This window comes from Harmonia axyridis, chromosome 3, assembly GCF_914767665.1.
Source record: "Harmonia axyridis chromosome 3, icHarAxyr1.1, whole genome shotgun sequence".
In the NCBI taxonomy this organism is placed as follows: Eukaryota; Metazoa; Arthropoda; class Insecta; order Coleoptera; family Coccinellidae; genus Harmonia; species Harmonia axyridis.
In genome coordinates this window covers 37,895,407-37,920,705 of record NC_059503.1, presented here as the reverse complement: position 1 = coordinate 37,920,705, position 25,299 = coordinate 37,895,407, and the positions used below count along the sequence as shown (strand labels likewise).

At 34.5% G+C, this 25,299-nt stretch overlaps 2 protein-coding genes across 8 annotated transcripts in view; one reads left to right on the top strand and one right to left on the bottom strand.

The window, feature by feature from the left end:
- The window catches only part of LOC123674516 (putative fatty acyl-CoA reductase CG5065), a 54,546-nt gene extending 46,160 nt beyond the window's left edge, over positions 1 to 8,386 (top strand). For all 5 annotated transcript variants that reach the window (XM_045609403.1, XM_045609407.1, XM_045609404.1 and 2 more), the window contains exons 5-8: positions 948 to 1,115; positions 4,488 to 4,692; positions 4,782 to 4,982; positions 6,520 to 8,386. In XM_045609403.1, coding sequence (XP_045465359.1) covers positions 948 to 1,115; positions 4,488 to 4,692; positions 4,782 to 4,982; positions 6,520 to 6,724 — 779 coding nt within the window. In that variant the 3' untranslated portion in view covers positions 6,725 to 8,386. The remainder of the gene's footprint in view (positions 1 to 947; positions 1,116 to 4,487; positions 4,693 to 4,781; positions 4,983 to 6,519) is intronic.
- Positions 8,368 to 16,302, bottom strand: LOC123674518 (regulator of microtubule dynamics protein 1-like). Of its 3 annotated transcripts, XM_045609411.1 has the most exons (8): positions 16,085 to 16,302; positions 15,834 to 15,990; positions 12,788 to 12,953; positions 12,037 to 12,129; positions 9,565 to 9,754; positions 9,268 to 9,499; positions 8,993 to 9,209; positions 8,368 to 8,863 (listed from the first exon to the last, which is right to left on the bottom strand). In XM_045609411.1, the coding sequence occupies exons 2-8, from the start codon at positions 15,917 to 15,919 to the stop codon at positions 8,804 to 8,806; spliced, it is 1,044 nt and encodes a 347-aa protein (XP_045465367.1). In that variant the 5' UTR covers positions 15,920 to 15,990; positions 16,085 to 16,302; the 3' UTR covers positions 8,368 to 8,803. The 3 variants fall into 3 exon arrangements, with proteins under 3 accessions (XP_045465367.1, XP_045465365.1, XP_045465366.1); XM_045609409.1 differs by having other exon boundaries at positions 15,834 to 16,302; XM_045609410.1 differs by lacking the exon at positions 12,037 to 12,129 and having other exon boundaries at positions 15,834 to 16,295.
- Between the last annotated feature and the right edge of the window lie 8,997 nt (positions 16,303 to 25,299).

Genomic DNA, 25,299 nt, shown 5'->3' with positions numbered 1-25,299 from the left:
CCATGACAGCAAGACCATCGTCATTTTATGAAAGCTGAAAGTTTTTCTGTACATGTTCGTTACATAGTTAAAGCCGACCAGCAACTATAGAGTTGGGGTTGAGGTTACTTTGGCATGTAACAGGTGGTAATGGTGTATAAAATAGTACCTTAAATTCATTAAAATATAAAACTCAATTTTTTTTTTATTTTCTTCGGCATAACTCAAGAAAAGTTGTCATCCATAGTCAGACACTTATGACAGTTACTATCCCTCTGCCAGACACCCCTAACTCTATAGTCGCTGGTCGTCTTTACCTGTGTAGGAGATATGCACAGAAAAAGAGAAAAACTTTCAGCTTTTATAAAATGACGAATGTTTGGCCGTCGTGGACTCTTGCGCAAATACCAAAAACTGTGGAATAATAAGAAATACAGGACAAAAAATATGCAGGACGTTTCCAAATCAGACGTGAACCTTGGAGGACGTGTTAGTATGGCTCATTTGATGTCTGAGCCATATTTAGTGATAACCAAAAATTAATAATTTACGAGATATTTGAGTTCTTGTGATTTTTGAAAGATTTCTCACCTTACCTACCTCATTTGTTTAGGCAAATGGTGCAACTGGCCATAAACGTATACAAATCAAAATCAAATTCTGTAATCTGTCAATTTTCGTAACAGTCATACCAACTGCCAAGATATAAAAAAGTCACTAGGAGGTAGAATCTAAATTTTTCATTGATTTTCGACAATATTTCACAAAACTTGACTGAAATAGAGAAAATATCATCTAATATGCAGAAAGCAATTCCAAAACTTATGCGTTCGAAAATTTGCTCGTTCGTCGCTCGTTTTCGAATTCGCATTCTGCAGCTTGTTATAGAATATACTATTGAACTTTACTAGAGATTTCCGGGAATAGTCATCATCATAAAGATAAGGTTATTCTATCTCCGTTTCCAGGAATAATAGCGGCAGCCGGAAAGGGCCTTTTCAGGACTATGCTTTGCGATCCCAATAAAACGGCAGATCTGATTCCGGTCGATATGGTTATAAACCTCATGCTGGCAGCCGCTTGGAGGGTTGGTACATCGAAGAGCAGAGAACTTAAAATCTACCACTGTTCCACAGGTAATTAGCATTTATTCGTCTTTTTGGGTTTTAGAAGGAAAATGGGAATACTTTTATATTGGAAAAATGGTTACTTTTCCCTCATCATTATACTTCCTCATCCATTCTATATCAAGATCTGCCAATTACGAATCGATCGTTTTATAACTAACCTAGTTAGCATAAATACATATTTAACACTTCTTCCAAGCCAACAGAACTTCTCTCCTGTCCTATTATTATTCATTGTAGCACCTAAACCTACATAGATATTGGAACGTTTTCCGGTAAATTAAATTGTCAACTTTCATTGAACTAATTATCCAACTCGAAAATATAACTGTTTCGATGTAAATACTGCTATAAAAAAATGGACAGAGCACTGACGTGAAGTCGAGGGCTTTTGAGCTCCCGTTCTTCATGAAACTATTGCGCCCTTTCCACATTTTTTCATTTTTTTTTTTTCGAAGTGATATCATACAGGGTGCGGCAGAGCCGACTGACGAGTTTCAAGGGTTATTTAAAAAAAATGATTAAAATAAAAGAAAGAAATTCATTCGAAGCAGTAGGAAATATGGCTTTTTTCTTTTTTTGCAAGTTTTGAAAACGATATCACTAAGATGAAGGCGTCAGCAGCGACACACTTATGTAGTAGATTTTGAAAGTTTTAGACCGCTTTTCGGCATATCTCGAGCGACATGGCCCGGATTTCTTCGGATATTCGCTGCTTGAGTTCTGGCATGGTGTGTGGACGATGTTTGAAGACCTTGTCTTTAAGGTGACCTCAAAAGAAGAAGTCGCAGATGCTCAAATCTGGTGAGAACGCTGGCCAACTAACATCCTCTCTCAGTGAGACCAGTCTCCCTGGGAACATCAGTCTCAAAACAGCTAATGAAGTTCGAGCTGTGTGGGCTGTAGCGCCATCCTGATGGAACCAGATGTCACCCAGATCGTGTTCTTCAACAAGTTCTTCCAATTCAGGCTGTAGGGAGGTTTTCAAAATTGACACATAACGCTGGGAAGTTAATGTTGACGAGCCCAAGTTTTGATTGTGGACTGAAACGTTGACCGGAATGCCAAAATGCCCGCTGGGTCGCGATCACAGAACGGTTATTTTCGTAAAACGTTCGAACGGCAAACTACTGACTCTAAGGAACACAAAGACCCCTTGCGCACCTTCCTGCATCCACCACATCCCGAGCTATAACCTGTCAAAACTCGTCAATCGGTTCTGCCGCACCATGTATGAGATATCATCTATTAATCACATTTTCTCGATATTCTGCTTGAATTTTCTATGGTTCTGACGACGCTATTAACACGAAATTTTGCACGAAGCTTGAAATGATTTTTCTACATATAGGTAGACGCAAAATCTCAAACGATCGGATGGGTTTTCACAGAAATATTGGTTATTTCTTTCAATATTCTTCTTGAATTACAATGGTTCTTATGATGTGACGATCTAATGATTGTGCACGAATCTTGAAATTGTTACTTAAGGCGGCCACTCACGATGCGTCCATGTTCGAGCGTTTACAGTTGGGCAGCTCGGAACACTACCGCACGACTGTAAATCAGAGAATGAACTTGACTGCCCGACTGGAATCTCTTGAACGCCTGCTACCAAACGCTCGAAAAAACGCTTCGTGAGTGGCGGGCATTACACCCAAAATCTCGTTTCCATCGGTTTTGTCGTGACAGAAAGAATGTTTATTTTTCTTATACTATTCTTGAATTTTCTTTGGTCCTGGTTACTCGCAAATTATTTCAAATTTTACAAGAAGCTTTTGAGTGTTTTTCTCAATCTGAATGCAAAATTTGAGACCTTTAAGAAAAACAAAGTTTCGAACTGCAATATTTACGAAATCCCTAATCGAATTTTGCCCATTAACGAACTCAACAGCGATAAAAATATTAAGTTTCTCTATCTTTTCATTAGAGAGTTATGGTGTTCTCGGTCGGACAGAATCGTTTCTGTTGAAAGAACGAGCGCTTTCTTCGCCGCAGATCGTTCTAACCAAGCACACCGTACGTTCAGTTTATATGAAACTCATTGAATTATTTTTTCGGGTGCGTTCCGCTTGGTGTCAGAAACGATACGTGCCTGGTAATACGAATACCTTTTTTAGTAAGAATGGGTTTCAAACACGTAGGGTCGTAATTTACTCGTTCCCCATATACATATATCTACCATTCCGCACTTAATTGTTAGTAGAAAATTCAGGTCTTTAGGCTTTAGTTGAGCTCGTTCTATAGCGATACAATGGTTTAAAATGGTACTAATTGTTTCGTGAGACACACATTATAGTAGTTCCAGCAAGACGACAATTTTCAATTTCCATTTCCTTTATTTTATCGATGCCAAAAGCAGTTGAAGGCGTCGTTATCAACCAGAACAGAACAAATGTTACACTTCACGACTGTACCACTTTCGAATTCACTTTACTTTGCTAAGGCACGTGCGTTTTACCGCCACGCCAAACGAAGTTTTTCTTGTTTAATTTTTTTTGATCTCTACTTATTATTATCATTATTATAAAAGGATAACCGACGGTTCAACCGTTGCGTCAACTACCAAATTCCTTTCTAGAACTACGTAATTTGGTAGTTGACGCAACGGTTGAACCGTCGGTTATCCTTTTATAATATAATATAATAATAATAATTTTGGATTTTCTCTGCTTCTGTTAAAGTGATCCACATGAAATTTTGTATGAAGCTTGAAATCATCATTTCACATCGGAATTAAATATTCAATTTGGACCAAAAATTCCTTATATCTAGATGGGAATTTGGTAGTTGACGTAACGGTTGAACCGTCGGTTACCCTTTATGATACCGACACTTAGCGAGCAGACAAATAACAGTTTCAAACTTGGTGCAAAATTGCCTGATGCCTTGGTGGCATCATAAAACCCATTATTTCACTAGTAGTTCCTACCAAGTCGAAATTTTGAATAGCGATTTCGAGTTGTTTATAAAATGTTGATCGAGTCACCAAAACAATATAAAATCAGAATCGATCATCTAAATAAACTAACCAACAACAATGACATCTCATATTGACCCTCGCATTTACCTATTTTCAGATCTAGGGTTTCCAAAGACACAAATGACGCATTAATGAATAAGTGCTCAAAACCAATAAAGCTTTACATTAGGAGATATCAGTTGTCGTTCAATAAGTAATTACATCTGCACTCACCTTATTTCTCCTATAATACGGGCCACCATTTTAAGAAATCTATCGTTCTATATGAAATCTCTATGTTAATTTTTTTTTAATCGCCTGCTACCTTCATTATCAAGACATGAACTAAATAATTAAGGTTTTCTTCTGAAATCAAATAAAACAAAAAATTACGTTTTACATCCAAACTTTTTATTCAGGTCAGCAAAACCCTATCAGCTGGTATAACTTCATACATTCATGCTTTATGTATATGAGGCAATATCCTTTCAATGAGGTCTCATGGTATCCTGATGGAACAGTGACCTCTTCAAGAATACTGAACGTCCTAAATCAGTATCTTCTCCATTGGGCGCCGGCTTATGTGATGGATTTCGCAATGAATTTGACTGGAGGAAAGCCTATGTATGTATCCACATAACGAATAATCTTTTCAGAAGATTGATCGCCCTTCCTTACACGAAATTATATCAATGTTGCTTAAATTATTTTAGAATGATGAGGATCCAAGACAAATTGAGCAAAGCAGCTGTATGCCTTGAATACTTCACCACCAATGAGTGGAATTTCGATGACGAGAATGTGCGGTATCTTAATGCTGTACTCTGCGAATCGGACAGAAGAGAATTCAACTTCAACGTGGCCAAAATCGACTGGGGAAAATACATAGAAAGCTATGTGCTTGGAATTAGGAAGTAAGTTTTCACATCTCTTTATTGCTCTCTGATTACTTTTGGAATGAAAAAAATTTCCGCTTGCAATATAGATTTCAGGCCATTCTCAACAACTTTTGATTTGTTGTATACCTGTGTGACCGCAAATCCTTCTGACAACCTCTTACTTCTACAATTTTTATCCAATTTCAATACAATTTTCTATGAGCCATACCACATTCAGATTTTTACGTGAAATTTCCAGGATTTCCACAACTCGCGTCTTACCAATTCGGTCTAAATGTAAATTGATATGGATATTCGAATTGAGAAGTAATTGGAGCCATATGAATTTCTCTTTGCGCCTTGCTCATGCGTAAACATGAAATACCTTGGACCATAAATCAACTTGAATATAAAGTGTATCGAAAAGAATTCCATCATTTCTGCACGAAAAGAGCTTTAATTGCCATAGTTAGAACGATCCGATTTAGGTCAAATTAACGCCGTTTTGTTCAATAAATTGTTGTCATTTTGAAGGTATATCTTTATGTCTCTCTTTTAGAAATCCTTGTCCCTATTGGCAAAAAATTGAGATATTCGATTTTTACACCAATTGATCACCATGGACAGAAACAGATGGTAATCACTTGGTGCCAGGTCCGAACTATAAGGTGGATGCATAAGAACTTCCTTACCAAGCTCCCGGAGCTTCTGGCGAGTCACTATCAAGTGTGTGGCTTGGCGTTGTCCTGATGGATATTTTACTATTGGCCAAAACTGACCGCTTTTGGGTAATTGCTTCCTTCAGACGGTCCAGTTGTTGACAGTGGAGTTCCTAGTTCCCAGCTCATAGTAGATAATTCCCGCCAAACACCTTCCTGTCCGTCAATCCTAGTTTGGCCACCGTTTCCGCAGGCTCGCTGCGTTTCGACAACGACAGTTTCTACTCAAGCCCGAATCCAGGAGAGAAATGGCCTGGGCCCCCCTAATTATTTTCTGAGCCCCTTATAATTCGACGTACCCAAGCTAAAATAATTACAAAAGCAGCAAAAATTCGATATGACTCACTTTCTGAAACAAAGATGTCTAAAATTCCTCTCCCCCTATCGGGCCTGCATCCGCGCCTGTTGTCACTTGACGTTGTTGTCAGTGATCCACTTTTCATCATCACTGACCAACCGATTCAAAAATGGGTCGATTTTGTTGTGATTCAGCAGCGATTCGCAGATGTCACAAAACTTTTTTTTTTGTTGTACGAAATCCCGTATTTCTAACGCCTTCAGGTGGAACCCGATTAGACTTACACAACGCGAGATAGAGATAACTAAAGCCATTTATCGAAATAATAATGGATTTTTATTATAGACCTAATATAGTTTAAACTTAATATAATTCTAAAAGGTGTAACTAATCATCTGAGATGATGTTTGGCTCAGAATTGGATAATTAAAAGTGGTCAGGAAGAACAAAAAAAAAAGCAAAGGCACCCGAGGTCTGCATCATCAAATGAAATAGCACAAAGAATACATGAACTCCCCTTGCTGTCTACAGTTGAATTTTCAATGGCTTGTTTCAGATTCATCTTCAAAGAAGACATAGAGTCCGTACCCCAGGCAAGGAAAAACGTGTTGCGTCTCTACTGGACCTATAGGTGTATCCAACTTCTAACAGTGATGGTCACGTGGCGTTTTCTGACAATACGCTACGCCCCCTTGCGTTTAATGTGGACCAAAGCGTTGCATCTTCTTGTTCATCTAGCCAGATTGCTGCCATTTGTCTAAATTTAGCCTTATAAAGCGACGTTTGAATCAGAAGAAGTAAAATATTGAAATTGGGTAGGGCTCGACAAGTAGCCTCATCAAGCTTGGCAAAGCAAATAGAAAAAACGGATCATTGTCCCTCGTGTAGATGAAGCCATACCATAGGATTCTTTGAAATTTTTTGTACTAGAGTTTTTTACAACTGCAGGGTTATTTTGTTGATTCTGTTAGTTCACTACGACTGAAAGGAATATTGTTAACATGAGTATAGGAAATTGTTCGGTTCACAATTTCCAATTCGTTTTTTCTGTTTTGTTGGTTAGATTTTACATCCATTTGAAAAAAATCGTTTATGGGTCGGCTACCTGAATTCTGTCATCCTCATTTATCCAATTATATACAGCTTGAATAAAATAAGTTAGACTATAAAACAAATTGATTGAATCTACAAAGATAGATTTTACCATTTTTAGATAGCCCAATCTAAATGTGAAAAAAATGTTTTCTTTTTTGCTTATCAATTTCTTATTTGAATTGTATATAATTACCTTCTTCCAAAGTATCGAACAAAGTCTAGATATTTATTTATATACATTTAAGTTAAAATTAATAGTATAAGTGATTAATTCAATTATTTATATTGTCCTCACATAATTTTTGAGAAGAATATATTTATATAATTGGTTTTTATCCATTCAAACTGGATCTTAGAAAAATGAGGAGCAGAATGTGTCAATTGGTTTTAATCGTTAAGTATTGAGTGTGAAATGTAGTTTAATTTTATCCATGTCAATAATATGAAACCATTCCAAATTTGGAACTTATTGACACATTCTCTATATGAATATTATGAAAAAATGTGCATTTGAACATTAAAATATCACAAAAAATATTCTGCAGTGTGCTTCCAAATCAGAAACCTTCTCAATAAATTAACTGAATTCTTTTTAACAAAAAGAAACACTCCAAACACTTTGCCTAATGTTGGTTTTAGGATGGATTATGTTTTTCAACACATTGCCATTTTGCATTTTTTAGAATTAAAACAGTTTATATTAATACATACTATCTGTTTCGAATGCTTTGTAAAGTTTAGATTGATTTGAGTGTAATTGTAACTGAAAAAAATGTAATGTTGATTGTAAATTATTGTGAACCTTTTTACCAGTATGTACTAGTCTGTAATTTATAGATTTTGAATGGAAACGCTTTTTATAATTTATTATAGAAATGGCAGTTTTCATCATGAAATCGTAATGAAAAAATAGGGAACTTCAGATAATATATTTTTAGGATATGTTGAATTTGAAGTCATTCTAAATTGACTTAAAAATTAGACATCGAAAATAGGTACCAAATTTAGTTTTGAATAGCACATATTTCTCCTTGGCTTCCAACAGTTACAACTGATTGCATTCGCTAATTTTTTTATAAACTAATCTACTGAAAAGGATTAGTAGGAGTACCTTATAACTTATGGAACAAAGTGAATTACCACAAAGATATGCAAATCAAAGTTTTAGGAAAGTAGGTGGTAGTATGTATGCGAACCGATAAAGCATATTTTTAAGACATCCTGGAGAAATATTTGTAAATCTGTTATGTTATTTAGTTTCTAAAATCTAAAAACTATATGTTTCAAACAGATTGAAATGAAATAAATATTGTTTAAAATATTAAAAATCTATTTTCTTTGAACAATCTATTATATGGAATGTAAATATTACATAACAAGAAGAATCAACACATAAAATCACCATGAAAAACTTGCAATTTTGTTACATAATTTACCACATATTAAAGAATTGAATTTCACGCTTATAAAATGAATCACTACACATTTTAAAAACAAATTCAACAATTATTACAGAAACCATGACATAATAAATAAAAACAAACTCACAATTCAATAAAAACACTGATTTGTGATTTATATGTCTAAGATTCCATGATGGATCATCCTAAGTATTGTTATAATTTGAAAATTTTCCATTCACCTATGAAGAACAACTCCCTATTTACCACAAAATAAAGAATTCAAAAATGTATTATATATATATGAACACAATTTAAAATTAAAAATTATTTAAAATAACCTATCTATCTATATTTGGAATATTTTTTGAGGAGAGTTTCAACTTCTGCATTGACCTTTTCGTCCTGAAAATTTCGAAAATAATAAATGACTGATAGATATAAAACAGACAAGTCTTATGTGATTTCTTGAGCCATCCATTACAATGGCTTTCATTATAATTTCTCAAAATATATCTTATGTGATGAACTTACCGTAATATCACTTTTTTGAACCTGAGAAGCCTTATCGAGCCATTCCAAAGCCTCCTTATATTTACTTAAGGCAATGTAGCACCTAGCAATGCAAAGTTTATTCTCTTTCCATTCATGATCAGCAATCTTATCGGCTTCTAAGAAATGATTCAAAGCTTCCTCATATGTAGCCTGAGGTGGGTCTGCATAAAGAGCAGCTGCCACTTTACGTTCATACCTGAAAAAGTGAAAATTTATGCACTACACTTTTAACTCTAAAATCGTCCAAAACAAACCATTTCAAACCAGCAACTTCATAACAAAACCTTCCCACCATGTGGTGAAGTGAAGAATCCGCAGGATCAATGGAAATTGCGATGTCAACATGATGTTTGAAGAGTTGTCCATCTTGAATGCGCTCTTTTATAGGTTGAAGGTCGCTTCTTGCTCCCACTAAAATGGCCATCCATTTATGTGCATCGGCCAATTTTGGGTCAAGCTTAAGAGCTGCCTTACAAGCTTCAAGTCCTGAAAATTAAATTCTGCATAAGTTTGTTGTGCGTAACAAAAAAGCTATAAAAATAGATTACAACCTTTTTCAATATGCTCCTTTTTTTTGGATTTGTCATCTTTAAATGTATCTACGATTTTATTGTGGCACTTTCCAATTCTCCACAACAACTGGGGATTCTCCGGATATTCAATACACAGATCTTCTAATTTCTCCAAACATTCATTCAAATTCAAACCCTCATTCAGTTTATTGTCAATATCCTTCAATGTCTACAATAAATTTAACCATACTAATGAAATAATAACCACAATGTTTCCAAGTTATGCTTGAGTTATTCTGTTCTTTATTTAATTTTCCATTTTCCAAAATTTGTATTCATTCATTTCTATTATGTGTTATAATGTTGAATTGAAAATCTATTGAAGCATAATTCATGCAAGCATTAAAATGAAATAATTCAGAATTACCAAACTATCAATAGTATCTAATCCCAATTTTAATTATGACCAAGTAATTTAGGAGGGTATATTTTTCTAATGTCTTCTGTAAAATGAAAAACACTTACTTACATCACTGCAAATTTTCCACTGGTTTATCATTTCCTTTTTCAACGCAAAATATCTTGACATATATAAAAAACCGATAATAATCACCAATATAATTTTTTTTTAATATAAACCTAGCGGCGGAATTCTAAGCCTCATTCGATATCTGAATCAAAAATTAAAAAAACGATAACTTCAAACTAGGACCTTGAGATAAGAAATATAAGCGCTAAAAATCTCCCGACTTCACGGTTCAGTGTTTTCCTCATTTTGTAATTTCACTTTATATTCTATTATTTTTATTGTTTGTCAATATGAAGTTACTCGATAACTCATAAAAAAATTCAAAACTATCAAAGAATTTAAACACTTTAGATAGAAATCCATACAATTTGATGAAAGTATTCTATGAAATTAGCTGTTAAAATTCAGTACCATTGTGACAATACATATTTCAATTTCCTTTATCTTGTGTTACCAAATTTCTGGACAATTATGTTTTTTATATTTGATTATTTGAAACTTTAAATTTTATTTATCACTATTTGATTCACTCCCTTAAAAAGTCAAGAATAGATTCATCGATTTTTGAATTACTCATGATATTCCAAAATGACTGAAAGTTTCAGTAGATGTAGAATATTTTTTCCTTGAACGATTTAAAAGTTCATTGTTGAAAATACAAATCTTGAATATGCTGGTCCGGTTTGGGCCCCGATGCTGACCCGAGATGTGAACCACCTTGAGTCCATTCAGCGGAGCGTAACCAGAATTCCTATGGTACAAGAAGTCCTAGCTATGAAGAGAGACTTTCCACAAAGCGCCTCACTTCATTTACTACCAGACGTCTGAGGGGTGACTTGATTACCACATATAGAGCTCTTCATGGGTTATTCAACGCTAACTTAGCCAATCTCTTCTGCCTGAATGCTGTTATGGTTACGACTACGTGACCATAACTACAAGCTGGCGAAGGAGAGATTCCGGTCCACCAACAGAGAATCTTTTGTTGAATGCCCGCTTATTATTCACTACACAGGCGTAATCAGAAGTTTGTTGTTTAACCCTAATTTTGAAACATCCTGTGGAATCATTTGGTGGTAAATTTTTTTCAAATTACCAAATTTAATCAAGATCCATTTCTTTTCAACATTTTGTTCTTTGGTTCATGGGTTCAAGTGCACCAGTTTTGAGATAGAAATGAATCTGTCATAAACAGTTTAATTCAAGAAATGAAATTTTCCTGAAGATACTTTTTGAAACCTGATCTACAATATGAACCCACATATGCAGGCAGTTAATAAAAACATATCAATCTGAATTGAAAAAAAAAACGTTTCTTTTGGTTATTCACGCTACAGTTGAATTGATATCTTTTGATTTTTTACTTGAATTAATTAAGTTTCAATAAATAAATTTTGAACTGATTGATCATCATTATAACTGAACAACATATTGCTCCCATCTCATTAGTAGATTCATAAACTAAGCTTTGCACCGACATTATGGTACAATGAGCAAAGCCACAATATGGTAAAAATGTCTTCATTTCTTTAAATTAGGTAAACTGGTTATTTGTCCCTTAAAAATTAGCTAGTGCACTTAAAACCATGAATCAAAAACAAAATGTTGAGAAGGAATAATTCCTTATGAAGATGTTTCAAAATTAGGGTTCAACAACAAACTTCTGATAAACCCTTTGTAGCGACTAATTTAATCTTAATTTTAATTTAACAAAATATTGCGAGTTGAAATTAATAATTGTTTCTACAGTTCACTGAAATAATTTCGAAAATTGAGCAAAAAATAAGAAAACTATGAAACTTCATATTTTACCAAATATCAACCTTTTGCAATTTTTGCACCTGAGTTTAATAAACCAGAGAAAATCCAATGTTTCTTGAAAGATTGATTGAGAAATATATCCCCCTTAAATAAAACTTAAGTAAGCAGTTTTGTTAGCAACATGCTTCCCAATCCAGATATCGAGAAAAAATAATATTTACTTTTGAGAGTTTATAATTTTTTAATATGTTCGGTTTGATGTAACCAACATTCACGGGTTGAATATACATTCTGGATACCATAAAAGGGAATCTCTGTGAAAGAATATTCACATTAAAAGCATTCTGGACTGAAAAACACGATTTCTTTGTTGTATGAAGCACTTAACACAAGTTGAATACTCTGTTGTATGTACTTCAGGTTGTTCAGTTTCTTTATTGTTCTAGTTCATAAACCAAAAACTTGATTATTGTGCAGTCAAAAAACTGAACCTTTCGCAATATATAAAACTTAAAATATAAATACGTTAAATTTGTATCAAGAACATGAAAACAAAGAACAAGCCCAGCAATAGCATGAAAATTTTTTCAACTCATATTGGACCAATAGATGGAAATATATATATTAATTTATTCTTATCTTCTTCTCCCATCAGCTTGTTACATCTTGGCAAAATCTTTTCATAGCGATTCACAGTAAAAACCTTTTTGGAATTAGTTTGGTGAAAAAAATTTAAACCTAATGTTTTTGTCACATTATTCAATTCAGGCACATACACAATTCTCAAATATTGAATTACATCAATCAAAATTGGTCAAATAGCCTTCCAAAAGCACTTACCTCGGAACAATAAAGAAAAAAATAAATATCGTTAATTGTCAGAATTCAGTTAATTTTCAGGTACTCCAGGTTCTTGAATAACACTATTGAAAGAAACAAATTTTCTGATATTTTATAGGAAATAGATCTTACCTTATCAAATGGATTGGACATTGATTGATTTAACTCCTCATCACTGACATCAAAGAACTCCAAGTCAGAGCTCTCTATATCTCCCGCACTCATAAATTCAGATGTGGTAGAAGTGATTACTGAATTAGCTTTGCCTGGATTCCTCAATCGTTTGGCTCTAGCACTTCTAAAAAATAAATAAAAGCTTGTATCCAACATAGATAAGACAATCTTTCAATTTGAAAGGAGATAACAAAAAAATGTTTAAACGATTTGATGTAATTAGTAATAATAATATAGTTCATTCTGATATTCTGAATTGATGGCAATCCATTCATTTTACTAATTCTTTGTTAAAAGTTGCAGTGCCACCAGCTCCCAAAGCTCCTTTTCTTTGACATTCTCTCTCTTCTCCTTTCAATAATAGTGGTCATAATAATTTATTATGATCAATAAATTTTGATTGCTTGTATTTAAAACAGAACACGCTATCATTTCTTCACAATGTTTGAATTTTTTTAATTTCATGCCTGAGATTGTCTCAAAACTCTCAAAGGATAAGGCTAGACGCACTGATGACAAATCCGTCCTTAAATTCGATTCTATCAGTGCGTCCGTCCGTAAACAATATAACTCATGAACAAAAAGAACTTTCAAAGGACAATATCCAATTGCACCCTTTGAGACCACATAATTGCATATCACCAAGTGAATCTTAAAAATATGAAACTATTTTCTTATCATCTAACTGCACTTAGGTGTGCCAACACTGCCAACCTTTAGACCAGGCTTAATCAAAAATGTGGAATTTTTCTACTGAAACATTTCATTAAAACAGCTTGGGACAACATTTCCCAAAGAATTATCCAAAATTGTTTCTCTAAAGCAGGATTCAAGAAAAATGGTCCTTATTCGAATATCTCTGGGGCATATGATGAAGAGGACTGTTTATCCTTGCCAGTACAGTATTAGCCACTTTTTTAAAAACTGTAAAACAGAGTAGAACACAGTGTATGAAACAGAATTTGTTAATTTGAAAGAAGAAATTACTACTGAAGAGCATTCTGATTTTATCAATAAAAATGAAGAGAAAGATGACGAATTGAACAGGAGAGCGACATAGAAGATAGCATTATTTTTCCACTGGTAAAAAATCTGGAGAACCACTTTTAAAAACGTTTACTTACTGAAAGAAAAAAAAGAATGACACAATCCAAGATTACTGATTTTTTCCACATACAATTTATAATGTAAACTTAACCAGCTTCAAATTCTCCAATTCATTTTTCTCTAATGAACTCAAACATATATTTCATTTTATTTGTCTTTGTATTCATTTTGAACTTTCCCACAAGTGTACACTCCCACGTTACTGTATACAGGCCGTTTCCAAAGAAGTGCGATAGTTTGTAGAAGGGGAATCGGAATCTATCTCGAAAATTAAAGGGGCTCTAACAAAAGCTGTTAGGCCTTTCCTTGAAATTTACAAGCTTCAAAAATGAGAAAAAAAAATAGATTTTATTCTTCTTGAAATTACAGAAGAGTTGAAGGAATGGCATTTTGTGGGCATGTTTTACCAATGAAAAGGCTACATGTAAATATTTTTTAATTTTGTTGTGATCTTTTTTTTTTTTGAGAGAATTTTTCAACGAAACAGAAAATATTTCTTTTTAAAAAATATATGTTTGAAAATAATTATTCAATGGTAGAACACGATCATAAAATGCTATTTCTCTAACTTTGCATCAATTTCAAGAAAAAAATTATAATCCTTTTTTAATGCATTTGTGTAATTTTTAAAGGAAACCTTAACTTCTTTTTTTATAAAAGAGATCCCCATTAATTCGAATTAATTATTAATTAATTAATTAAATTCGAGTTTGAGGACGGATTTGTCATCACTAAGTCAAGCCTTCTTGATTGAGACCAAAAGAATAAAACAATCAATGAAATATATTAAAAAAATATAAAAATGATTTTTTGTTTTCCTTTGTTTTTCAAATTATTTTCATAGTAATGTCACAAATAATCTAGGTTATTTTCTGTCACATACATGGTTGTAAAGTGGGATGCCTACTTCAAGGGAAATTCTATCATTGGGATTCCTTTGTATATCATTTTTCATCAAGTAGATCAATGATTGTGAAGATGTGAGGCATCAACTAAGCTATTGAAAGTCCCAGAATTTCTTATTGAATCATAAATACAAAGTGCCCTGTTATAAAAACAACAAGTTTTTTTATGAAATGACGGATATTTTATTATTGTATTACCCATTCTTTTGAATCTGAATATTGGCTCCCTATTTGGTAAAGTCTATCATCATGGTTGGAGAAATCAACCAAATTTATGTTTGTGAAAATTCATAATTGACAAATTATTAAGTTATTTGAAATATTCTTAAGGAAAATATAGCTAAAAATTTCAGTTTGAAATACATTTCACAGAAAATAAATAACACCAAAGGATTGAAACAAAAAAAACTATCCATTATGAAGTTTCGATAAATTCTCCTCATACATTAAGTACCTGTTAATAAAGATAATTTTAATTGAATCAAGATCAAAATGTTTATGGTGTAGTGCTTTTTGGAGGTGATTTTAGTGAATTATATCAAAATATACCTTTAAATGTTTCAGTATATAAATTAATCGATAGCAGTTTCCTTGAAAACTTAAAATTCTTATAGGTAAGAAGGTTTTAGTGGAATAGGAGCCCTAACAGACAATTGAATAACAACCATACAAACAAAATAGTGATTTTTCCATCATAAAAATACATAATATTGTATACCATGTGTATATCCTATATGTATTGTGTGATGAATTTCAAACAAAATTTGTTTTCATATTATCAATTGAAGTTGATACGCTCCATAGTACACATACTTGCCAGAAAAAACAAAGTAGATTCTATATTTCAATGTATATATTAAACATGTATAGGTAGGTACATTAGGTTTGGGATATAGAGTACTCTATATCCCAAGAATTCTTTGATGAATACTTATCTGTCTATAATAATAAATAGGAAAATACATATACATTTTTGATATATAAATACGTACCTTTCGCTTTGTTTTTGCATTAGTTTTTCCAATTCTTTCCGGACCTTCGTGAGTTCGCTGTTTAACCGAACAAGATCCTGTGCCATTGCATGTCTATTCTTTTCCTGTTGATAATGCTGGAAAACGTAAACGGCCGCAGCACTAACGGCACCCAGGACTGCAGCACCGACGAAAGCAGTGACGGTTTGCGGTAGAGGAGACATGATTTTTCAAAGTTAATTTTAAATTTAGTTAACAGCTACAATACGTACATTATCCATAGCTTTCTGTCTTTCTGAAGAGTGATCAGGATTTTCTCGATTTTTAAATTTAGGCTATTATTGTACAAAAGTGATCGAATGTAACTTGGACTCGTCAAGCTCGTTATTTAATAACTTTTACATCTCACTTATCAAAAAAAATATTTGCATTTTAATCAGTGACGGAAGACAAGTAGGCCCATAGAGAGTCCATACTCCATAGACTATCGTATATCCGTATGTGACGTATTTTAGTTGTAAGAGGAATATCGACATGTTCGTGAACCAACGGCGATATTTTTCACTCGTAGCTACAGAGTTATTGTATATGAGTTTCAGTTCCGGCATTTTGCGTCTTCACCTTCAATCTGAGATTAAAGTTTAGGTTGCGCCATCTGTAAACGAACAATCTTGTAAATGGGTAATTACAAGATTGTTTTTTACAGGTTGCAACATTGTAAACAAACAATATTTCAAATGGGCAAATGGCCAATTTTAAGAAACATAATTTTGTTTGTTAGAAAATATTCCAATGGAAACATTGTGGTTGCAACATGATGGAGCTAATGGGCACTAACCAAAAAAAAGAAAACAGATGGATTGGTAAAGTGGAAATGTGGCTTTGCCTCCTCTATTCCTTTATCTGACACCCTTGGATTATTTATTATGCGGTACAGACTTACAGTAGTAAGCAACTGCTACAAAGAATTATTGATGTTTGCGATATTATTAAATCTCAGCCGAATACGATAGCGAAATCTGTGGAACTCTATGGAACAATTATATCAACGTGCTCAAAAATGTATTGAAGTAGAGGGATACAATATTGAATTATTCCTGCTGAACTGAAAATATTTCATTTATTTTGTTTTTGATTCATTATCTTCAATTTATTAGCTGTTTATGTTCTATTCTTCATCCAGTTTAAGGATTAAAAGCTTTCTTGAATAATTTGAGAGAAATTTCATAGAAGGCATTCGTAAAGGGTGTAAAACTGCGAATCTCGAAATAATTCTACCGATAAATTCAAGATATCTTGAACTATGAAATTTCTTTCATAAGGAAATGTTTATGTCACCCTGTATGATGGTACCAAGCAGATATTTAAATTTTTTTTATGAGTTAATTATTTGTGGCTATAAAAAAGAAAAAAAAATCATGATATCAACGTACAGGTTGATACAATATTCATGAAAATAAAAAAAGTCTAAAATTGTCCTAGTCCGAATCTGATTTACTCGATTTCTGAAATATTGAAGGAAAGCGATAGTAAACGGTGACAAAACTTCAAAATTTGAAATAATTCGATCGATTAGTTAAAGAGTTATTGAACTGTGAAATTTCACTCATGATATGAACATCACCCTGTATATCCCAAACGAAGGCGATTGAAACCCTTTGATACAAGTCCTCCATGATGATCTTCATTACGCCGTAAGGTTAGCTCCCGGCCGGCCAGCTCCACGGGCACCATTCAATCCACCACGGTCAAACACATTTTCGTCATTTTCGATATTTGAATTGAATTTCTAGATGCGTGAATGTAATAAAATTAGGTTCATCTTATAGAGAAATGAAACATCTAGCGAGTAGTAATTTTTCGTTTACAAAGGCTACATCTAGGGATCTATTTCAGGATGGAATTGAAGAATTTCATGCCGGCCGAAAAGATTTTCGTGATTTTTATATTTTCCGAATGAGCGGCCAAAGATGAAATTTAGTCCATGTTATGAAGGATTGAAAAAGCCATAAATATTGAAATTTTCGTTCACATTGGTTACCCCTAAGGCCCCAGCTCCACAGGCTGAATAGTATGATATCGTGCCGGCCGGATAGTTTTTCGTGTTTTTCATGTTTTTCGAATAAGCGGCCAAAAATGAAATTTAGTCCATGGTATGAAGGATTGAAAAAGCCATAAATATTGTTTTTTTGGATCACATTGGGTACCTCTAACGGCCCAGCTCCATGACTTGAATTGTATGATATCATGCCGGCCGGATAGTTTTTCGTGTTTTTCATGTATTTCGAATGAGCGGCCAAAGATGGAATTTAGTCCATGGTATGAAGGATTGAAAAAGCCATAAATATTGTTTATTTCGTTCACATTGGGTACCTCTAAAGGCCCAGCTCCACGACTTGAATTGTATGATATCATGCCGGCCGGATAGTTTTTCGTGTTTTTCATGTTTTTCGAATATGCGGCCAAAGATAAAATTTAGTCCATGGTATGAAGGATTGAAAAAGCCATAAATATTGAAAGTCTCATTCACATTGGTTACCCCTAAGGGCCCAGCTTCACGACCTGAATAGTATGATATCGTGCCGGCCGGATAGTTTTTCGTGTTTTTCATGTTTTTTGAATGAGCGGCCAAAGATGAAATTTAGTCCATGGTATGGAGGATTGAAAAAGCCATAAATACTGAAATTTTCATTCACTTTGGTTACCCCTAAGGGCCCAGCTCCACGACCTGAATAGTATGATATCGTGCCGGCCGGATAGTTTTTCGTGTTTTTCATGTTTTTCGAATGAGCGGCCAATGATGAAATTTAGTTCATGGTATGAAGGATTGAAAAAGCCATAAATATTGTTTTTTTCGTTCACATTGGGTACCTCTAAAGGCCCAGCTCCACGACTTGAATTGTATGATATCATGCCGGCCGGATAGTTTTTCGTGTTTTTCATGTTTTTCATGTTTTTCGAATATGCGGCCAAAGATAAAATTTAGTCCATGGTATGAAGGATTGAAAAAGCCATAAATATTGAAATTCTCATTCACTTTGGTTACCCCTAAGGGCCCAGCTTCACGACCTGAATAGTATGATATCGTGCCGGCCGGATAGTTTTTCGTGTTTTTCATGTTTTTCGAATAAGCGGCCAAAGATGAAATTTAGTCCATGTTATGAAGGATTGAAAAAGCCATAAATATTGAGATTTTCATTCACTTTGGTTACCCCTAAGGGCCCAGCTTCACGACCTGAATAGTATGATATCGTGCCGGCCGGATAGTTTTTCGTGTTTTTCATGTTTTTGAATGAGCGGCCAAAGATGAAATTTAGTCCATGGTATGAAGGATTGAAAAAGCCATAAAGATTGAAATTTTCATTCACTTTGGTTACCCCTAAGGGCCCAGCTCCACGACCTGAATAGTATGATATCGTGCCGGCTGGATAGTTTTTCGTGTTTTTCATGTTTTTCGAATGAGCGGCCAAAAATGAAATTTAGTCCATGGTATGAAGGATTGAAAAAGCCATAAATATTGTTTTTTTCGTTCACATTGGGTACCTCTAAAGGCCCAGCTCCACGACTTGAATTGTATGATATCATGCCGGCCGGATAGTTTTTCATGTTTTTCGAATAAGCGGCCAAAGATGAAATTTAGTCCATGGTATGAAGGATTGAAAAAGCCATAAATATTGAAATTTTCATTCACTTTGGTTACCCCTAAGGGCCCAGCTCCACGACCTGAATAGTATGATATCATGCCGGCCGGATAGTTTTTCGTGTTTTTCATGTTTTTCGAATGAGCGGCCAAAGATGAAATTTAGTCCATGGTATGGAGGATTGGAAAAGCCATAAATATTGTTTTTTTCGTTCACATTGGGTACCTCTAAAGGCCCAGCTCCACGACTTAAATTGTATGATATCATGCCGGCCGGATAGTTTTTCGTGTTTTTTATGTTTTTCGACTATGCGGCCAAAGATGAAATTTAGTCCATGGTATGAAGGATTGAAAAAACCATAAATATTGAAATTTTCATTCAATTTGGTTACCCCTAAGGGCCCAGCTTCACGACCCGAATAGTATGATATCGTGCCGGCCGGATAGTTTTTCGTGTTTTTCATGTTTTTCGAATAACCGGCCAAAGATGAAATTTAGTCCATGGTATGAAGGATTGAAAAAGCCATAAATATTGGAATTTTCATTCACTTTGGTTACCCCTAAGGGCCCAGCTTCACGACCTGAATAGTATGATATCGTGCCGGCCGGATAGTTTTTCGTGTTTTTCATGTTTTTCGAATAAGCGGCCAAAGATGAAATTTAGTCCATGTTATGAAGGATTGAAAAAGCCATAAATATTGAAATTTTCATTCACTTTGGTTACCCCTATGGGCCCAGCTTCACGACCTGAATAGTATGATATCGTGCCGGCCGGATAGTTTTTCGTGTTTTTCATGTTTTTCGAATGAGCGGCCAAAGATGAAATTTAGTCCACGTTATGAAGGATTGAAAAAGCCATAAATATTGAAATTTTCATTCACTTTGGTTACCCCTAAGGGCTTAGCTTCACGACCTGAATAGTATGATATCGTGCCGGCCGGATAGTTTTTCGTGTTTTTCATGTTTTTCGAATGAGCGGCCAAAGATGAAATTTAGTCCATGGTATGAAGGATTGAAAAAACCATAAATATTGAAATTTTCATTCACTTTGGTTACCCCTAAGGGCCCAGCTCCACGACCTGAATAGTATGATATCGTGCCGGCCGGATAGTTTTTCGTGTTTTTTATGTTCTTCGAATAAGCGGCCAAAGATGAAATTTGGTCCATGGTATGAAGGATTGAAAAAGCCATAAATATTGTTTTTTTGGTACACATTGGGTACCTCTAAAAGCCCAGCTCCACGACTTGAATTGTATGATATCATGCCGGCCGGATAGTTTTTCATGTTTTTCGAATAAGCGGCCAAAGATGAAATTTAGTCCATGTTATGAAGGATTGAAAAAGCCATAAATATTTTTTTTTGGTTCACATTGGGTATCTCTAAAGGCCGAGCTCCACGACTTGAATTGTATGATGTCATGCCGGCCGGATAGTTTTTCGTGTTTTTCATGTTTTTCGAATAAGCGGCCAAAGATGAAATTTAGTCCATGTTATGAGGGATTGAAAAAGCCATAAATATTGTTTTTTTCGTTCACATTGGGTATCTCTAAGGGCCCAGCTCCACGACTTGAATTGTATGATATCATGCCGGTCGGATAGTTTTTGTATATTGTCAGTGGAAATTGCTTGTCATTCTATTTGGAATACAACGATAGCACATACTTGTTTTTTATATTGATAACAACAAAAACATTAACATTTTGTGACTTCTTTCACATTATTTTATAATCCTTTAAAAAATTGTATGTCTGTACAAACTCCACATATCAGAAGTAGATTTCTATTCTATTCTATTTAGAATACAAAGAAAGCACATACTTGTTTTTTTTTATTGATAACAACAAAAACATTAACATTTTGTGACTTCTTTTACATTATTTAATAATCCTTCAAAAAATTAAATGTCTGTACAAACTCCACATATCAGAAGTAGATGAATTTTTTGTTTTAAAAACTCGATGTTTTTTATAAGAAAAAACTTATTTCAAATGTTTCTTCGTTTTTTGAATTGCATAGTAAGTGTTTTGGTTGCAATTCATACTTCACAAAATGTCAAGGGCGGATTTAAGAGAGGGGGGGTAATGGGGGTAATTATCCCCCCATGAATATCGAAACCCTGAAAAAATGTTACGGAACTTGGTGCACATAAAATATATATCATGCAATAATTTCAAATTACTAATTTCCCAAATATTACAATCAATGACAACTTTCTAAATACGTTATAAGCAAAAACCTTTCAGCACAAATTAAACTGAAAAAACGGGAAGCCTATAGCTATTGTAGTTTTCGAAATATCGCTCGATCAGCCAGAAAACGGACCAAGTGAATATCTTAATCTGTATTTTGTTGCAAAAATGCTTCTATTAGGACGTTCTGGTTTCACCGACGACCTCTCGGATTGCTCTGAATCGTTTGTTTTTGTTTATTACATCCAGATGAAGGAGAATAAATAAATATTCGTCGGACTCTTTGAGGGCTGGATATTTCAGTGCCACAGATGGATAATTGCACACACTTGCCGAATCTTATCGTATAATCCGTATAAATATTCGGCATCAGCATTGCTTTTTTTTTTGTAAGAAAAATTTTAATTTCGGTCACCGATCTCTTTCAACTTTGGCCGCTCATTCAAAAAACATGAAAAACACGAAAAACTATCCGGCCGGCACGATATCATACTATTCAGGTCTTGAAGCTGGGCCCTTAGGGGTAACCAAAGTGAATGAAAATTTCAATATTTATGGCTTTTTCAATCCTTCATACCATGGACTAAATTTCATCTTTGGCCGCTCATTCAAAAAACATGAAAAACACGAAAAACTATCCGGCCGGCACGATATCATTCTATTCAGGTCGTGAAGCTGGGCCCTTAGGGGTAACCAAAGTGAATGAAAATTTCAATATTTATGGCTTTTTTAATCTTTCATAACATGGACTAAATTTCATCTTTGGCCGCTTATTCGAAAAACATGAAAAACACGAAAAACTATCCGGCCGGCACGATATCATACTATTCAGGTCGTGAAGCTGGGCCCTTAGGGGTAACCAAAGTGAATGAAAATTTCAATATTTATGGCTTTTTCAATCCTTCATACCATGGACTAAATTTTATCTTTGGCCGCATATTCGAAAAACATGAAAAACACGAAAAACTATCCGGCCGGCATGATATCATACAATTCAAGTCGTGGAGCTGGGCCTTTAGAGGAACCCAATGTCAACGAAAAAAACATTATTTATGGCTTTTTCAATCCTTCATACCATGGATTAAATTTAATCTTTGGCCGCTCATTCGAAAAACATGAAAAACACGAAAAACTATCCGGCCGGCACGATATCATACTATTCTGGTCGTGGAGCTGGGCCCTTAGGGGTAACCAAAGTGAATGAAAATTTCAATATTTATGGCTTTTTCAATCCTTCATACCATGGACTAAATTTCATCTTTGGCCGCTCATTCAAAAAACATGAAAAACACGAAAAACTATCCGGCCGGCACGATATCATACTATTCAGGTCGTGAAGCTGGGCCCTTAGGGGTAACCAAAGTGAATGAAAATTTCAATATTTGTGGTTTTTCCAATCCTTCATAACATGGACTAAATTTCATTTTTGGCCGCTTATTCGAAAAACATGAAAAACATGAAAAACACGAAAAACTATCCGGCCGGCATGATATCATACAATTCAAGTCGTGGAGCTGGGCCTTTAGAGGTACCCAATGTGAACGAAAAACACAATATTTATGGCTTTTTCAATCCTTCATACCATGGACTAAATTTCATCTTTGGCCGCTCATTCGAAAAACATGAAAAACACGAAAAACTATCCGGCCGGCACGATATCATACTATTCAGGTCGTGGAGCTGGGCCTTTAGAGGTACCCAATGTGAACGAAAAAAACAATATTTATGGCTTTTTCAATCCTTCATACCATGGACTAAATTTCATCTTTGGCCGCATATTCGAAAAACATGAAAAACATGAAAAACACGAAAAACTATCCGGCCGGCATGATATCATACAATTCAAATCGTGGAGCTGGGCCTTTAGAGGTACCCAATGTGAACGAAAAAAACAATATTTATGGCTTTTTCAATCCTTCATACCATGGACTAAATTTCATCTTTGGCCGCTCATTCGAAATACATGAAAAACACGAAAAACTATCCGGCCGGCATGATATCATACAATTCATGTCGTGGAGCTGGGCTTTTAGAGGTACCCAATGTGAACGAAAAAAACAATATTTATGGCTTTTTCAATCCTTCATACCATGGACTGAATTTCATCTTTGGCCGCTCATTCGAAATACATGAAAAACACGAAAAACTATCCGGCCGGCATGATATCATACAATTCAAGTCATGGAGCTGGGCCGTTAGAGGTACCCAATGTGATCCAAAAAAAACAATATTTATGGCTTTTTCAATCCTTCATACCATGGACTAAATTTCATTTTTGGCCGCTTATTCGAAAAACATGAAAAACACGAAAAACTATCCGGCCAGCACAATATCATACTATTCAGCCTGTGGAGCTGGGGCCTTAGGGGTAACCAATGTGAACGAAAATTTCAATATTTATGGCTTTTTCAATCCTTCATAACATGGACTAAATTTCATCTTTGGCCGCTCATTCGGAAAATATAAAAATCACGAAAATCTCTTCGGCCGGCATGAAATTCTTCAATTCCATCCTGAAATAGATCCCTAGATGTAGCCTTTGTAAACGAAAAATTACTACTCGCTAGATGTTTCATTTCTCTATAAGATGAACCTAATTTCATTACATTCACGCATCTAGAAATTCAATTCAAATATCGAAAATGACAAAAATGTGTTTGTCCGTGGTGGAATGAATGGTGCCCGTGGAGCTGGCCGGCCGGGAGCTAACCTTACCGGCGTATCTTACTTCATGGTATCCGTTTGTCGCATTCTTCCCGGGACACCCTGTCACAACATACCTAGTTATGGCTCTTAATAGAATTTTCAAAGGGTTAATTTATCGTCATGATTTACATTAACACCCTATCAAAGAAACCTGTTGGTAATACTACCACATTCCGCTACTCCGAATCAGTATTTTATTAGTATTTGAATATCGGGTATATTACAATGAACACGAACCACTGAATCTCCAAATAATTAAGTGATCCATTGAACGATAATAAAGGACCTTTATTATTACTCTAAGACAATACTAATTGTAATTTTTAGTGACTCTACTTCGAATGATAATTACATTTTTCAGAATCACATATATGAAATAGATACATGTATACAGGGTGTCTCATTTAAAAGTGTCCACCCTCAATAACTCAACAACGAATCAGAATTTGTGAAAACACTCAGACAGGTCGATTTTTGATGACAGGGGGATATGATCTGGAATACAAAGCTTGTTTCTATTAGCAACCCCCTGGAGATGGTTGCAAGGTTGCAACCCCATCAGGAATTTAAATAGGGAAAGTGGGTAGTTTTGTAGCATAAATGTATGCATGGATTCAAATTTGTATGAACCTGCAGTTTGTGTTCAATAAAGTGAATATTCACAAAGTTACTGGGTGTTTCTTATAGAATTATGGTACCGATAAAAGTAAATGAAACAGAGTTGTTCTAATTGATCATATAATTTCTACTGACCGATGCCTAACGTGAACAGGGTCATACCCTGATATTATATATGTAAATGTGCCATCAAGATCTTCAATTGTACCTACTTCATCCCTATCGATAGCTAATAATATCCTGGAATTCGATACATGGCTAACCATATAATGTAATTGAGTTAAAGGGCGTTATAAGATTTTTCAACTCTAGCGCAAGTACTCTGTTAGCTGTC

Coding starts and splice junctions, on each gene's coding strand:
- LOC123674518 (XM_045609409.1), bottom strand. CDS start 16,036: ATGTCTCCTCTACCGCAAACCGTCACTGCTTTCGTCGGTGCTGCAGTC. Junction 12,954..15,833: donor ATGCAAAAACAAAGCGAAAG/GTACGTATTTAT, acceptor TTTATTTTTTAG/AAGTGCTAGAGCCAAACGAT. Junction 9,755..12,036: donor AAAATTATAAACTCTCAAAA/GTAAATATTATT, acceptor AATTTATTGTAG/ACATTGAAGGATATTGACAA.